We start from the raw sequence: 17,429 nt of genomic DNA on the forward strand, positions 1-17,429 counted from the left end.
TTTAATCTGGATGTGCAGTAAGGAGCATATTGTAGGATTTAGTAGCAGTCACTGGGTGAAATCCCATTCAATGCTATTGCACAGTCAAAAGTAGGGAAAGGAGGAACGGAGGAAATTATTCATCATTCTCAGGTGAATCTTGATCGATAAAGTAAGCTTTAAAATTTTCAACGTTGAAACTTTCATGAGATCGATAACTTTTCCACTCTTTAATCTCACTCCCATTTCCTCCCCCTCCTGTTCAGAAGGCTCCTTGCTGTGGTTCAGCTGTGTAGCTCCTGCTGCCTCCACACACCCTTCATCCCTCCATCTACCAAATGTGATCTTTTGATTCTGATCTTATCCATTAATCCTTTCACAACAGCACCTTGTGTCAAGATTGTCTCTTGGAAATAAAGGATAGTATCCTGGGCACTACTGTTAGTAATCCATGGGAAGATGGTATACCTGGAAGATGGAAATCTTGGCAAACATTAGCAAGAGTGTGGGAACTTGATTGCTGAAGATCAAATGATCAAACTTCCTGGCCCTGACCTAGTAGAACTGACGATTATTCCTCTGCCTTCAATGATATTTAGTTTTATACACACAAAAATAGTTGCGACACTTTCTTCCACCAAACAGGCCCCTGTCTCCTGTTAGAATGCCATTCCAGTTTCTCCACATACGATCTCAAGGTGAGGGTTGCCATTTAAGGACAGGATCTTTTCCAGAAAGCATGACTTCTCTTGTGCTGTAGTTGATGGAGCTCACTTCACATCTCCTCTGTTTCTCACACTTCTGATTTTAGTCCACCTTCCTCCAGGCAGAATAATGATAGAGTTCCTCCAGTCCTTACTTTTCACACGAATCTCTGCACCTAGCATCTCATCCTTTGTCATATCTGCCTGCTGAATGATATCCCACCATCGGCCACATCTTCTCCACCTCACTCCTTTACTTCCTCCTTGACTGCCTTGTCCATTCAAACTTTCCCACCCTCCTCTCTCTGACCTCTGGCACTTTCCCGTCCATTTATAGGAGATCTGACATTACACGTCCTCCCTTATCACCATCCGGGAGCCTAAATAGCCCTTACTGATGAGGCCAAGAGTCACATGCTTCTAACCTTTACTACACTTGGTGCTCCTGATCTGGCCTCCTCAATATCGGTGGGACCAAGCGCAGACTTGGTAACCATTTTAAAGAGCACCTGCGCTCGATCTGCATTGGCCAACACAAGCTCGGAGTTGTATGCCATTAAAATTCTCCTTCCTATTCCCATACTGCCCTGTCCGTTACTATCTTCTCTACTACCAGGGCAAGGCCAAATACAAACCGAAGGAAGTACAAGCCAATGACATGAGCGCTGACTTTCCCTATTTTAGGAATTATTCACCCTGGTGGGTTCCTTCCCTCTTTCCTATCTCTTCCCTGCTCTTCTTCTCCTGATGTTCCTCTGGTCCTCACAGTTTTGTCTGCTTTCCCTCAGATCTGCCACCCTAAGCCCCCGTCACCTACCTTCATGTGCCTCCTCCTCCTTGTACCATCCACTTGCTATGCACAGTTCATCCACAGCTCCCCCCTCCCCCATCTGCTTCTGGTTCCATCAGACATTCATCTTTCCCTAACAGTTCCTCTTATCATCTCCTAATCAGATTGCATCACTCTTTCCCCTTTATGTTCCAGCTTATCTTCATTCAGCAGCTGCCTTCAGCCCTCCCTCTCCCCTCCTCCCACCTTGCTCCATCTGCCTTTCATTTTTTGCTCCTTTTCCCTGTCTGCCTCCATCTATCATTCGCCTGCCATAGGTCTCTCAATGGTCTCCGAACTCTACAATCATACTCCTCCCTTATCTTGTGCAACCTGTCTGACATCTTACAGCCTCTTCAGTTGCCTTCTTCTTGCGATCACTCAAATCGAGTAAGATGTTCTCCTCAAGGGCTGGTGGATTCCCTTAATGGAGGACAACTGTGCATGACTTTGTTTACTGTGGGGAGGCTGATGTAGGGGCAGCCAGCACAGGGTCCTTGATTGTATGCAATACAACTGGGGGCTCTTCAATGCTGCAGCCTTCACTGTCATTGTGATGTGTTCATCATCTTCCACCAGCTGCACTGTTGATGTCTTGGTCGGATCACACTTTGTCATAAACCTCCCCCTTGACCTTATCACCATGGGTGGCCTTGCCAGGAGCTAAGTGCCAGATGGTTGAACTCCAGATGGCATCACTCTTAGGATCTCAGGAACTCATAAGCCTCTCCAGCACAACAAGGTGATGATCCTCAGAGAAAAATCCACTGATCACCTCATTCTCCTGTCTTGCCACTCTCCTTTTCCTCTTTATGCTGGCCATCTCACCTGTTCACTCTTACTCCTAATGCAGGGTTTCGAGCTGAATCATCTCCAATTCCTTTCCTCCCACAGATGCTGCTAAGTTCCCCTCACAGATTATCTAGTGCTTCAACAATAAATTGCTTCAACCAAGGACCTCAAACCTCATATTTGGAATGTGGGCATTGCTGCAATTTATTGGCCAGGGCTAATTTACTTTATGAACTATTAGTGATAACTGAGTAACTTACAAGAGCATTGAGAAGCCATTTAAGCTTCAACCGTTGTGCTGTGTGTCTAGAGTTACATTTGGGCCCAGATCAATTAAAGATGGCATGATTCCTCCCAAATAGAGTTTTTTAAAATGATCCAATAAAAGCAAGTTAGCACTAATTTTTTAATCCAAGTTTATTTACTTAAATCAAACTTACAAACTGGCAACTTGCCACAATGAGATTTACTCTAATGTTTTAAGATTATTTGCCCAGACTTCTGATTATTTATCCAGTCACCCAGCCTGTCTGTTAACTATACCCAAAAAGAGAGTTTACCGGTCATTTTCTGGAATAGTAATCCAGATGCCTGGATTGCTCCAAGGTACAGCGTAAGAACTACAGTGTTGTGCAATTGTACTTTTTTTTCATTTCCTAGACAACCAATTCAGGATGTCCATCTTGGAGCGCCTTGAGCAGATGGAAAGGCGGATGTCAGAGATGGGATCTCATCAGCACCACCAGCAGACTGGAGGAGGAAATGGAGGAGGGGGTGGCAACAACCAGTCACAGGTATGGGATATTATAGAACTGAAACCATTGAAATGTTATAATATTTGAAATGCAGTGACCAATTTGAAGAGTGCAAGTTCACATATAAGCAAATGACAACCATTAAAGTTTAGATGTTAGATACAGGATAAATGTGTCCATGAAGCAATGATAACTCCACTGTTAATTTTGATAATATATCATGAAGATACATTCATCCTTAATAGAGTAACATTTCCAAAAGCTCTTCACATGAGGTTCCCTCAGGTTGGGTGAGACTAGAAATGGAGGTTAAGAGGTTTATGGTAAAATGTTTGGGGAACGTAAAGGGAATCTGAAGGAGAACTTCATTCAGAGGATGGTGCACATGTGAAACAAGTTGCCAACAGAAGTGGTAGATATGAGGTCAATTTTAACATTTAAGAACACTTTGGATAAGTATGTGGATGACAGGGGTATGGAAGGCTATCCAGATGCAGGTAGATGAGACTAGGCAGAAAACTAAACCAGCACAGACTAGATAGATCGAAGGACTTGTTTCTATGCTGTAGTTTTCTATGACTGAAACTTATCAAACAAAATTAGGTGCATGAGAGTTTAGTAGAAGGAGAAGGAAAGCAAAAGAAATGGAGATGTTCAAGGTGAGAAATACAGAGTTTTAGTTTTAGCAATTTGAAAGCACAACTGCCAAGACAAATCATTGAAGATAAAGGCTCTCAGCTGATCTGGCTTAGAGGAACGATGAGATCATGAGAAAATGTACATCCTCATGAGAGAGGCTCATGGAGAGGCAAAGAAATGAAAAATAATGGTAATAGTTTTAAACAATGACACTTTTGAACTAGGAGCCAGTGGTGAACAGATGTGATGATTGAACAGGACTTGGTGTCAGTTAGGATACAGGCAGTAGAGTTTTGCATGAGTTCAGGTTTATGACGGAAGATTGGCCAGTAGCAGCCTAGTGCAGAGGTCACTAATGCAGGATGAGGGTCTCAGCATCTGCCGAGTTAAGGCAGAGGTGGAGTCAGGTGTTACTGAAGAGATGGAGGGAGGCATTCTTGCCTGTGAAGCAAATTTGTAGTTTGAAGTTCATCACAGAAAGTTTACAAAGAGATTTAATGTTAATGGCACCGGACATGAGTCATTGTTGTTATCCATTTGAACCTCACGGAGAGGCTTCTCAGAGAATTGATGCTATTTTGTGTTCCTTGCCTGGTTGTGCAGAGTGCGTCCAGGGCAGCCAGCTGTTCCTTCGAGAGCCGTGTGGTGTTGGTTTGTGAGAAGATGATGAGTCGCGCCTGCTGGGTTAAATCCAAACACCTCATTCATTCCAAGACCTTCCGAGGAATGACCCTCCTGCACCTGGCAGCTGCTCAGGGGTATGCCACGTTGATCCAGACCCTCATCAAATGGCGGTAAGCATCGTCAAAGATTAAGAGTTCTGTCACCAAATAGGGAATACTTGCATGATCTTGAGATGGGTCAAAGCTATGTTTCTTTTTTGTTCTCTCATTGAGGGGGTGACTTCTGAAGGTTACACACTGTAGCAGAATCATTGTTCCATTTGGTAAAACCTCCTGTTTAACTAACTGGCAATGTGACAGTATACACAGAGTTTAGATAAAGAGGCTTGTACCAGTAGATTGGTGCTCTGCTCAATTTACAAAAATGTTGGAAGGAACAGTTGATTCGAACTGGTTCTGAATTGATGGTCTTATTTCCCTTCTTAATCTTTTAAGACTTTCATTAACGATGAAAGGAAGGCTGACAGGTTTCTATGTTAGACAGTGAATCCATAATGCTGGTTTAAAACACAAACATAAAGTTAATATCCCTTCTAAGTTTCAATGAGTTTGAAACGCCTGAAACTCGTAAGTGGTAGGATGGCTAAGATGGGTAATGCTGGTGACATTAGGAGTTCCACAACTTTAGAGTCATTGAGCAATAGTTCTTTGTGGGTATCAGTTTAGCGAAGTGAGGGCAGAAAAAAGGAGGAAGACTACTGAGGAAAATAAAAGAAAGGAACAGAGATAGTTGCATTGGTGATGATATTCAGACTGTTTAATAAGTGGCAAGTAACATTAGCACCACTAAAATTTCTCCAGCATGAATCACTCACCATCAATATCCTGAAGCTCACCTTGACTGGAAACTCTTCTGAAGCAGCAACTTAAAAACTGGGACTATACAAGCAGATCTAGGCCGATATCCTGTGGCAAATAACTCACCTCCTAATGCCCCAAAGCTTTCCCATTATCTATGAGGCATGAATCAGGAGTGTGATGGAATGCTCTGCACTTGCCTGGAAGACTGTAGCTCCAACAGCTCTTAAGAAGCTCAATTCCGCACTGGTCAAAGCAACACAATCTGCAGTCCTAAACTTTTATTCCCTACACCACCTATGCCCCATGATTGCAGTTGCTTGCATGACCTTCTCTGACAGAAATTTCCCAAAATCTATAATCTATCGCGAAGAAGGGCAAAATGCAATGGGTACGTGTAGGCTTCCATCCAATGTGTAGACATCCTGATTTAGAAATATATCTTCTGTCATTCATTGTCACTGAGTCTAAATCCCGACAACCGTTCCCTAACGGCTTTGTGGCAGTACTTTCACCAGAAGCTCTGCAATGCACTGCCACCTCTTCAAAGGCACTATGTGATGAGTAATAATTGCCTCTCTCAAGGGTGATACTCAGAAAAAGAATGCATAAAAAAGTAGAGGGACAAGGGGAACGGGGGAAGAGAGAGGGGTAGCTGAGAAACAGGTGGAGATGACAGTTTTTTCATTTCCTGCACTGAGAGATGTTGGAAGAATGTTCTATAAATAATCCTTCAGACCTTTTCACACTCTAGTTCATTGCACGTTTACTGCCCTGTGAGTGTTAATAGTTCCATGAAAAGCTTGTGTTTGTCTTTTCACAGCACAAAGCATGCAGATAGTATTGATCTGGAGTTGGAGGTGGACCCACTGAATGTTGATCATTTCTCCTGCACACCACTGGTAAGTGAAGTTCCAGCTCTATTTAAAGAATGTTTAGAAAAGCATTCTGTGAGCTCTTATGATTATCTACACTGTAGTCAAGCTGCTTTTTTGAATTCGCACTGTTCCCGACAAATATCAGCTTCCAGACCAGCAGGCCTTGATCTTAAAATTCTCATTATTTTCAAATCCTGCCATGATATTTTTTTCATCCCCCCAACCCAGTTATCAACTAAGTTCACTACCTTCCTCCAGTTTTGACCCTGTTACGTTGCTGTCCCCTAAATCTTTGAAATTCCTCCCAAAACCTCACAACCTCTGTTTTCCTATTTGAGATGCTATCTAAAACTGGCCTCTTTCGCCAAACTTTTTGTCATCTCTCTGAATCTCTCTCTCTCTGTCTGTCTCATTGTCAATTTTTCTTGACAACAGTCCTGCAAATCATCGTGGCATTTTTTATTGCTTTCAAGGCACAATATGAAGACATAGCTGTTGCTACCTTTATATGGTATAGGACCTGCTCCTGGTGAGGGCTCAGGATTTGTGTAGCCACTGGTCACAGGCCAAATGTGAGACTGCATGGAAACACTGGAACTGAAGCATCTAGCTTGGAGATGCTCAACAGATACAGGCTTATCCTATAGAAAGCTGTACGTTGAGTGGCTAATATAGCAACAATAAATGGTGCACCCTGTGAAATATCTCCAAGTTATGTACAATTACAGCTCCCAAAAGAAAGGAGCAGTTTGTGTTTTATTTCAAACTCTGTACTGGAATGTTGCAGCCAGTCAACATTGAAAGAAATGCTTTATTATTCAGTCTGCAAGAATGAATGGAAAATAATTTGTGTTTGTTCCTTTTGAACTAGATGTGGGCTTGTGCTTTGGGGCACACTGAAGCGGCCGTGGTACTGTACAAGTGGGACAATCGAGCTCTCTCTATCCCTGACTCTCTGGGTCGCTTGCCTCTGACAATCGCCCGTTCCAGGGGGCATGTGAAGCTCGCAGAGTACCTGGAAGAACTTCAGAGGGAAGATGAATCGCAGCTCCCTGGCCTTCCCCAAACTCCTGGGATGGTTTGCTCCCCCACTGAAAAATCAGGGGGTGACGGCTGGATCAGACAATGGAGCAATAGCAGCAACAGCAGTCAGGAGGCTCAGAAGAGTGTCAGCACATCATCTCCCACAGGTGCGTTTACTCACTCCATGTATTTAGCAATCATTGTTTTATAGCGTTCAAGGACTGGATGTTCATACTGGGGAATCATATAATTTTATTTTGAGCACTCTGTGTGAGCAACAGATGTGTCTTGAAGTGATCATCACATGAGATAAAGAGCGCTTTCTATGGTGTGATTCACCAAAAACTCCAATGCCTGGCTTAGATACAGAACAAACCTCCCTCTTCTCATCAAACAGTCCAAAATTACACAGTACAGGTTAATTGTAGTACAGATCCATTTTTTTTTTGTCCTATCAAGCACTTCCAATGCATACAGCATGGGTAAGATCCATTGGTTCCCTGTATGCAATCTCATAAAACATTTCCAATGCAAGCATAAATCACCCTCTGTACTATCCCAATAATAGTCACTTCCTTTGCATCTCTGTGATTGATAAAGTCAATGTGGAACCTACAGATTCTGGCATACATGGGGCAGGAAGTGCTGAAAGGGATAGGTGCCTGGGTGGTATGGGAGATCGTGCTCTCCTACCAACACTGAGCTATCCACAAAGAGACTTTAAATTCTCAGTGCCGTTATGAACATTTCTTCGTCAATTGGAATAGCCATGAGCCAAGGATTTTCAGGAGCTGTGGGAGATGTTTTAGAGAGGCCTCAGTTGTTCCCTCTGTCCACCTGGAAATCTCTTGTCATGACAGAGCTTTGGGTAAAGTGTTGATTTTGGAGTCCAGAGCTGAGTCTGCAAGCACATGACCTGTCTGTCAGAACCAACGGAGTAGTTACAGCCTTGAAAAAAAATCTGCAGAGATCTAAAATAAAAACTAAAAATGCTGGAAACACTCAGCAGATCAGGCAGCACCTGTGGAAAGAGAAACAGAGTTAGAGACCCGCTGAGTGCTTCCAGCATCTTCTCTTTTTATTATAGTTAGAAGCTCTTCGCTGGAGATATTGGCCTGGGATGTTGGTGAGCTTATTGTCCCACTGGACTGAAGGACTTGCAAAGCCTGAGAGTATGCCTCAATCTCTAAGGCTGATTTCTTCCTATGCTATTGTAACAGCTTTCCATTTACAACAATCATCCTTCTGAGTAATATTGCTAAGCAGTGTTGAATTACTTCGAATTCTTAGTCTTTCGGCTTAAGTCCACTAGGAGGCATACAAAACTGCAATCCATTCTCCACAACCATGGAGAAAACGAGTAGGAGGGAAGTTTATCTTATCCTGGCCTAAGTTAAAACCCTGACCCTATGTTACTGAAGATGTAAGCTCAATTATTTCTGTTTTCTCTGGATTCCCATTGTCCTATACCTGCAGAAGCAGATGGTTTGTTAATTGCTTTTTCCTCACCTATACTGAAGTTCCTTATTTTCTCTTTTTCCTTGAGAATTGTGTCAGGATTCTCAAGGCTCATTCCCCAGGATAACAGCTGACTAGGCTCCCAACCACCCAGTTTGGCCCAACAACATAAAAATCAGGAGGATTGAATGGTATTATGATTGAAGTCTGTGGCTTGAACCATAGTTTAAGCTAGAGGATCCCAACCTTTTTTTATGCCATGGACCAATACCATTAAGCAAGGTGTCTGTGGACTCCAGGTTGTGAACCCAGGGTTTATGGTGACAGCTTGGTTGACTATCAGTCAGCAACCTTCACTAGATAGTGCATGATTCCTCAGTAATTGGAGAATAACATTCCAAGCTTTCATTTCTGTCTCAGTCGGACTAAGTGCGTTCATGATTTCTTGTGTGTCAGGTTAAGCAAGTAAGCCACCTTGCATAAGTCATATACGTAAGGCATAGCAGAGATATGACATCACCATGCTAAATTAAAGGTGTAGTCATACAGATACCTGGAGGCATGAGCGCAACTCCCACCATGGCAGTTAGGGAATTTAAAGTTAATTAAATCTGACATTCAATCATGGAAATCATGGAAAACCCTGAACATCCTCGGCACAGCACCATCCAGAGACAGAGAAGCAGCTTCAGCGGCAGGTTGCTGTCAATGCAATGCTCCTCAGACAGGATGAAGAGATCATTACTCCCCAACGCCATTCGGCTCTACAATTCAACCACCAGGGGCAAGACCTGTTAAAGTGCCGGGGTTAGGACTGAGCTTAAGTTACCACTCAATGCTATTTAAGAACTTTTTAAAAGCTATTTATTAATGCTTTTTGGGAGGGTGATTTTAGATGCATATCATATTTATACTGAGTTAAATACTGTATGTAATTAGTTTTGCTACAATAAGTGTATGGGACACTGGAAAAATGTTGTATTTCCCCTTGGGGATGAATAAAGTATCTATCTATCTATCTACTAAAAGATGTCACTACTAAAAGTGACCTTGCATTTGCCAAATTCTTGTAAAAAGGTATTTGGTTTGCTCAAAATGTTGGAAATACAGTAGCATGCAAAAGTTTGGGCACCCCTGGTCAAAATTTCTGTTGCTGTGAATAGCTAAGCGAGTAAAAGATGACTTGATTTCCAAAAAAGCATAAAGTTTAAGATGACAAATTTAATATTTTAAGCAAGATTACTTGTTTATTTCTATCTTTCACAGTTTCAAAATAACAAAAAAGGTAAAGGGCCTGAAGCAAAAGTTTGGGCACCCTGCATGGTCAGTACTTAGTAACACCCCCTTTGGCAAGTATCACAGCTTGTAAACGCTTTCTGTAGCTAGCTAAGAGTCTTTCAATTCTTGTTTGGGGGATTTTTGCCCATTCTTCCTTGAAAAAGGCTTTTAGTTCTGTGAGATTTCTTGGACTGCCTTGTATGCACTGCTCTTTTGAGGTCTATCCACAGATTTTCAATGATGTTTAGGTCGGGGGACTGTGAAGGCCATGGCAAAACCTTCAGCTTGAGGTAGTCCATTTTGGATTTTGAGGTGTGTTTAGGATCATTATCCTGTTGTAGAAGCCATCCTCATTTCATCTTCAGCTTTTTTACAGACAGTGTGCTGTTTGCTTCCAGAATTTGCTGGTATTTAATTGAATTCATTCTCCCCTCTACCAATGAAATGTTCCCCATGCCACTGGCTGCAACACAAGCCCAAAGCATGAACGATCCACCCCCATGCTTAACAGTTGGAGAGGTGTTCTTTTCATGAAATTCTGCACCCTTTTTTCTCCAAACATATCTTTGTTCATTGCGGCCAAGAGGTTCTATTTTAACTTCATCAGTCCACAAGACTTGTTTCCAAAATGCATCAGGTTTGTTTAGATGTTCCTTTGCAAACTTCTGATGCTGAATTTTGTGGTGAGGATGCAGGAAAGGTTTTCTTCTGATGACTCTTCCATTCAGGTCATATTTGTGCAGGTGTCACTGCACAGTAGAACAGTGCACCACCACTCCAGAGTCTGATAAATCTTCCTAAAGGTCTTGTGTGGTCAAACGGGGGGGGGTTGATTTGCCTTTTTAGCAATCCTACGAGCAGTTCTCTCAGAAAGTTTTCTTGGTCTTCCAGACCTCAGTTTGACCTCCACCATTCCTGTTAACTGCCATTTCTTAATTACATTATGAACTGAGGAAACAGCTACCTGAAAACACTTTGCTATCTTCTTATAGCCTTCTCCTGCTTTGTGGACGTCATTTATTTTAATTTTCAGAATGCTAGGCAGCTGCTTAGAGGAGCCCATGGCTGATGATTGTTGGGACAAGGTTTGAGGAGTCAGGGTATTTATAAAGCTTTGAAATTTGCATCACCTGGCCTTTCCTAATGATGACCGTGAAGAAGCCGTAGCCCTAACAAGCTGAGACCTTGGTAAAAGTTATCTGAGAGCTCAAATCTCTTGGGGTGCCCAAACTTCTGCATGGTCCTCCTTTCTTTTTTTTCACTCTATAATTATACAAAACAAAAATAATACATTAATCTTGTTTAAAATTAGTTCATTCTTTTCTTCTGTTGAAAAGAATGTTTCATCTTTAACTTTAAGACTTATGGAGATCAGTTCATCTTCTACTCATTTAACTATTCACAGTAACAGAAATTTTGACCAGGGGTGCCCAGACTTTTGCATGCCACTGTATTCAGCAGGCCAGTAGTCATGTGTGGAGAGAGAGGCAGAAGGTTCACCTACCTGAAACATTACCTCTGCTTTTCTGTAGATGCTTCCTCGCCTGAAAGAAGCAGAATTAATGAAAGAGGTTGATGACTTTTCCATTTTTCCTTACATAGACAACACCTGACCTGTGGAATATTTTCAGCATTTTCTGCTTTATTTCTGACCCCTGCGATACTTTGCTTCTGTCTCGCTAACTCCGCTGTCCTTGCCTTCTGAAGTGACCTAACAGTCACTCTGTTGCATAGTAATAGGGGACAGCAATCACTTCTTGATTTACCAGAGCAGGTTTTGAATTGAGGCCCTCCATTGGTCGAGGTCGACCATGGATTTTGCGACCTAGCCGTCTCTGCGACACACAAGCCAGGCAGCACAATTTGGAGAGCAAGCTGTTGCCCACACAGCAGCCTCCCCCTCTCCACACAGCTGAAGAATCCAAACGAATGCCAGAGACCGATACGGTTTGGCACCAGTGATGTTTTAGGACTTGTCATTCAGTGTTGGACTCAATGTAGGACCGCCTCAGGGATTCCAGCTCCGGATTTTTCCTCGGGGTATTCTCCTGAAGCCTCCCCCATGAGTGGGTATAGCCACAAGGCAATGGAGGTTTGAGATCAGGCTTTTCCATCTCCTAGGTGAGCTGCTAACCATGGCTGATGAGCCCCATTTGCCCAAAGCGACTGGTTTTAAGTCTTTGCCCCTTCTGTCAGTAGAAACAGTTCTGTTAAGTTCAGTTGCTAAGCCACAATGAAGGCTATTTGAGATGCATGCCATTGGGAGCACTTAATAGGTAGTGGGAGCTTATCCTCACTACCTCCCTCAGTTATGAAACCCTTAAGAAAGCCAAGTTTTGAATATGTTTTAAAAAAATATCTGAGGTTGTCATTTTGAAAGGTGTGAAAAGCTTCATTGGTCGGGACTGTGGTGGAACCACTGGATGAGCTGAATTGTCTTGATCTATGTTTCATGGTTTCATAATTCTATGAGAAATTCACTGGAGGTGTACTTAAATAATATAGAGATATGTAAACACAGACTTGTTTTCCATGTGCTAGATCTCAGGCGGCCGAGGTCAGAATCCCTCCAGTACCGTGGGAATGACAACCAGCGAGATCTTCCAGCTTCCAAGAAGCACAAGCTAAACACAGAGCACTTCCACACCAGGCAAGACAAATCATCACCCCCTCCACTAAATCTGGAGCAGAAGATCCCCATCAAGCTGAACTCCAGCCCAAAACAATCAAGCCCAGATGCAATTGATTCTGAAATTGAGAGGAAAAGTCCCAGGGAAACCTCCCACCATACCTCAGAATTCTCTTTGCCACTAGCCACCGGATGCAGGAATGTTGGAAACCAGACGAGTCCAAAATGGAGCCAGAAGGAGATTTATGTCAGTGTAGCAGCACAGACTGCAACAGGGCAGCCAGCGGTGATAAGGAAGGTATCGGGTCTCAGTGCCAGTTCCATTGCTCACAGGATACAACAGAAGCAAGACATCAGTGTTTTAATGTTGTCAGAGAGAGAGATGGTGGATGCAGAACTATTATCATACAAGGAGAATGAGGAGTGCCTCCAACATATGGATGATTTGCAGGTAGGAGATACAGAATTAAGAACTTTTTACTGCGGTGATCATAAGAACTGTTAATGACAAAAGATAGAAAATGTTTCTCCAATTTATTCTCCAAGCTCCTTGGCTTTTCTTTTTTTGGAGATCATAAGGGGCCATGAACAATCTGTGACAGTGGGTATTGATAGATTATTTTGCCATGCACGTGTTAGAGTACCTGTTGGTTACCGTGGCTGGAAAGCAAAGAAAGAAGCCTACACTCCTGCTCCCTGTTCCCCATTCAGCAAAGCCTACAGTAAGGAACCCAGATGTCAGGGTCAGATTCAGCACATGTACCTGTTATGCTATGGTGAAGTCCACTGTTCTTAAAGCCCAGATGCAAAGTAGAGGCACTTAATCAATAGATTCTGGAATGGTTCTGGAGGACAGGTACATTGTAAATGTCACTCCACTCTTTAAGAAGGGAGGGAGACAGAAAAAAGAAATTATAGTCCAGTTAGCCTGATTTTAGTGGTTGGGAAGATGTTGGAGTCCATTATTAAGGATCAGTGTTCAGGGTACTTGGAGGAATATGATAAAATAAGACAAGGTCCACATCATTTGCTTAAAGGTAAATCTTGCCTAACAGATCTCTTGGAGTTCTTTGAGGTAATAACAGGCAGGATAGACAAAGGAGAGTCAGTAGATGCTGTTTACTTGGATTTTCAAAAGGCCTTTGACATGGTACGTGAGACTGCTTAACAAGATAAGAGCCCATGGTATCACAATGAACCTGGATAGAAGATTGGCTGACTGGCAGGGGGTAAAGAGTGGGAATACAGGGGGTCTTTCTGATTGACTCCCAGTGACTAGTGGAGTTCTGCAGGGGCTGGTGTCGGCACTGCTTCTTTACATGTTATATGTTAATGATTTGCATGATGGAATTGATGGCTTTGTGATCAAGTTTGCGGGTGATACAAAGTTAGATGGGGGGGCAGATAGTGTTGAGGAAGCAGGGAATTTGCAAAAGAACTTAGATTGGGAGAATGGGTAAAGAAGTGGCAGATGGAATGTAATGGAGGGAAGTGTATGGTCATGCAGTTTGGCAGAAGAAATAAAGTTGGAGACTATTTTCTGAGAAAATTCAAAAATATTAAGTGCAAAATGACTTCGGAGTCCTTATGCACAATTCCCTAAAGGTAACTTGCAGGGTGAGTTGGTGGTAAGGAAGGAAATGCAATGTTATCAAGAGAACTAGAATACAAGAGCAAGGATTGTATTGCCAAGGCTTTATAAGGCATTGGTCAGACCGCATTTGGAGTATTGTGTGCTGCTTTGAGCCCCTTATCTGAGAAAAGATGTGCTGGCATTGGAGAGGATCCAGAGGAGGTTCACAAGAATGATTCTGGGAATAAATGGGTTAACTGTGAAGAGTGTTTGACAACTTTGGACCTTTACTCGCTGAAATTTAGATAACTAAGGGGGGATATCATTGAAACTTATCAAATATTGAAAGGCCTAGATAGAGTGGATGTGGAGAGGATGTTCCCTATAGTGGGGGAGTCTAGGACCAGAGGACACAATCTCAGAATAGAGGGAGGTCTATTTAGAACAGAGATGAGGAAGAATTTCTTTAGCCAGAGGGTATTGGATCTGTGGAATTCATTGTCACGTATGCTTGTGGAGGGCAAGTCATTGGGTAAATTTAAAATGGAGGTGAACAGGTTCTTGTTTAGTCAGGGTGCCGTAGGTTACAGGGAGAAGGCAGGAGAATAGTTTGAGAGGGATAATAAATCAGCCATGATTGAATGGCAGACTTGGTGGACCAAATGGCCTAACTCTACTCCTATGTCTTATCACCTTATGGTCCTATCAAGGACATTGATATAAATGGTGGTATTGTACCTCAGCATAAGTCAGCAGTTTCAGGAAACAATGGATTGATGGGATTATATTTGCTGTTTTGTGATAGATTTATAATTCCATTCATAATGATTTTGTTGTAGATATTAATCTAAAATGCAGGAAAGCACAGAACGTAACTTTAAACAATCATATTTTTAGACAATAGACAGTAGGTGCAGGAGTAGGCCTTTCAGCCCTTCTAGCCAGCACCGCCATTCACTGTGATCATGGCTGATCATACACTATCAGTACCCCGTTCCTGCCCTCTCCCCATATCCTTTGACCCCGCTATCTATAAGAGCTCTATCTAACTCTCTCTTGAATGCATCCAGAGACTTGGCCTCCACTGCCTTCTGGGGCAGAGCATTCCACATATCCACCACTCTCTGGGTGAAAAAGTTTTTCCGCATCTCTGTTCTAAATGGCCTACCCCTTATTCTTAAACTGTGGCTTCTAGTTCTGGACTCACCCATCAGTGGGAACGTGCTTCCTGCCTCCAGTGTGTCCAATCCCTTAATAATCTTATATGTTTCAATCAGATAATTGATTTAATCAATTTTTATGATTAAATTTTGTGAACAGAACAGTGACATTTTGTTTTAAAATCCATTACCTCCCCTTTTCTTTCTTAAAAGATTTGCAATTAATACCTTAGAACAGTTGCTTTGGGCAGACAAAGAAAAATATTCTTAATTTACTTTTATTTTTGTAGGCTAATATGATATCCTTGGCTGAACAAATCATTGAAGCTACGCCAGACAGGATCAAGCAGGAAAACTTCATCCCAATGGAATTCTCATTGTCCGAGCGAGGGGATGTGCCGAGCGTGAACACCACCTTAAGCTGGTTGGCCAGCTACCTGGCAGACGTGGACCATTTACCCACCTTATCTCAGCTTCGGTCTGTATTTCATGGTTCTTCATATTAGTATCGGTGAACCTGGGTGAAAGTCAAAACTCGATTACAAGAAGTTGAAAACATGAGTAATGCAATAATTAACTGATTGCCAAGCTCAAATAAGGTTGTGGGAGGAAGGGAGAAGCAAGACAGGGAACCTGTGAGATGCACAATTTGGGCTCTTGTTGCAGAGGGTTGGAGAAGCTTGATTTCAACCCAATGATCAAGTGGCGAAGAGAAAAGAAGAGGGTAGTGAACCTCTCCCTCACCAATACTCTATTTTAACTAATCTATGCACCTGTCACAAGCTATCTGTTGCTGAAGCTTCAGTCATGCTTTGTTATGTGCAGATTTGTCCCTGCAAGCACCTGGTCATCCCCCTTGTTCCAACCTTCAGAAACTTATGCTTGTGCTTGAATCTGTTTCCTTCTTTCACCTTTTACCTTATCCATCACTTGGGTATTTATTGGCCTATATTGGTGGGGGTTTGGTCAAGCAATGCAGCAATTTAGAAGTTCTCAATGTAAAATTAAAATCCTCCATGAATTTTTACCTTCCTTTTTTTTCCTCCAGCTTACAACCCTCTAAATTTCAAACTCCTTTACTTCTATTTGGTATCCCCTGATATTTTTTTTTTGCGAAACCTTTGGCAAACATGATTAACTGGAATTCCCTCTCTAAGTCGCTCTTTCTCTCCACCTCTGTCTCCACCTGGAAAATTGCTCTTAAAATCTCTCCACTTGATCAGTTTTATCTTCTTTCCTAATAACTCAGTGATTACACTCCTCTGAAGCACCTTGGAATGCTTTTCTGCGTTAGAAGACTCATAAATGGAAGTTGCTAATGACAAATAGATACTCAGCTGCTGCTGCAATATGAAAACCTGTCATTCGGATATAGAGCTCTTGGGTTACTGGAATTGCTGTTAACCCATGTTTTCCCGTTTATGTTTCAGATCTTTGTACAGTGAGCCCCTGACTCCTCCCTCTAATGCAAGCCAAAGCCCTGCCTCATCGCCGATCAGCGAAGTTAATTTTGAGAAACCCACTCTCCCATCGGCAGCTGATTGGTCTGAGTTCCTGAGTGCATCGACCAGTGAGAAAATGGAGAATGAGTTTGCCCAGCTGACCTTGTCAGATCATGAGCAGAGAGAGCTGTATGAGGCTGCCAAGTTGGTGCAGACTGCTTTCCGGAAGTACAAGGTTAGAGGGAATGGAAGGCCAGTCCTGGAAATATATGTTGTGGAATTCCACCATGAGCAAATATGAAATGTCTATGTGTAGCCATGCTAATGTGATCCTCAAAACCTAATCCTAGTATTGCTGTATTGTAGGAAGCACAGTACACTGTGTCCACACGGGACCCAGTAGTATCAATGTGTTAAATGACCGATATACTTTTAGTGATGTTGTTTAAGGAATTACGCAGTCTTCCTTAAATAGAGCTCTTTCAATCGCCTGTGAGGTATGCTTGTCCTAGGGTCAGTAGGCTGTGGGTTCAAGCCTCCTCTCAAGGACTTGAACACACTACCTTGGCTGATGCCTCAGCATAGTGATGAACACACCCTGGACATTTGGGAAAGTCAAGCCAAGGTCCCTGTCTGCCCCTGCTTGCATCTCTAGAATATTTTAAAGTAAGGTGGAGTAGTTTTTCAACTGAACTTGCCAATTCATATCTTTCAGCCAACATTGCCAAACTAGACAATGCTGCTTGCTTTGCACAAATTGGTTGCCACATTATCTATGTTACATCAGTAATGCAGCTGAATTTCTAGGG

At 42.6% G+C, this 17,429-nt stretch overlaps 1 protein-coding gene across 4 annotated transcripts in view; it reads left to right on the forward strand.

Annotated features, from left to right (window-relative positions):
* The window catches only part of camta1a (calmodulin binding transcription activator 1a), a 1,215,621-nt gene that overhangs the window by 1,147,742 nt on the left and 50,450 nt on the right, over positions 1-17,429 (forward strand). For all 4 annotated transcript variants that reach the window (XM_059952154.1, XM_059952156.1, XM_059952157.1 and 1 more), the window contains 7 exons: positions 2,965-3,098; positions 4,302-4,492; positions 6,003-6,081; positions 6,929-7,247; positions 12,358-12,896; positions 15,469-15,656; positions 16,609-16,855. In XM_059952154.1, the coding sequence (XP_059808137.1) occupies positions 2,965-3,098; positions 4,302-4,492; positions 6,003-6,081; positions 6,929-7,247; positions 12,358-12,896; positions 15,469-15,656; positions 16,609-16,855 (1,697 nt within the window). The remainder of the gene's footprint in view (positions 1-2,964; positions 3,099-4,301; positions 4,493-6,002; positions 6,082-6,928; positions 7,248-12,357; positions 12,897-15,468; positions 15,657-16,608; positions 16,856-17,429) is intronic.

This window comes from Hypanus sabinus, chromosome 27 (genome assembly GCF_030144855.1).
Source record: "Hypanus sabinus isolate sHypSab1 chromosome 27, sHypSab1.hap1, whole genome shotgun sequence".
NCBI classification, from domain to species: domain Eukaryota; kingdom Metazoa; phylum Chordata; class Chondrichthyes; order Myliobatiformes; family Dasyatidae; genus Hypanus; species Hypanus sabinus.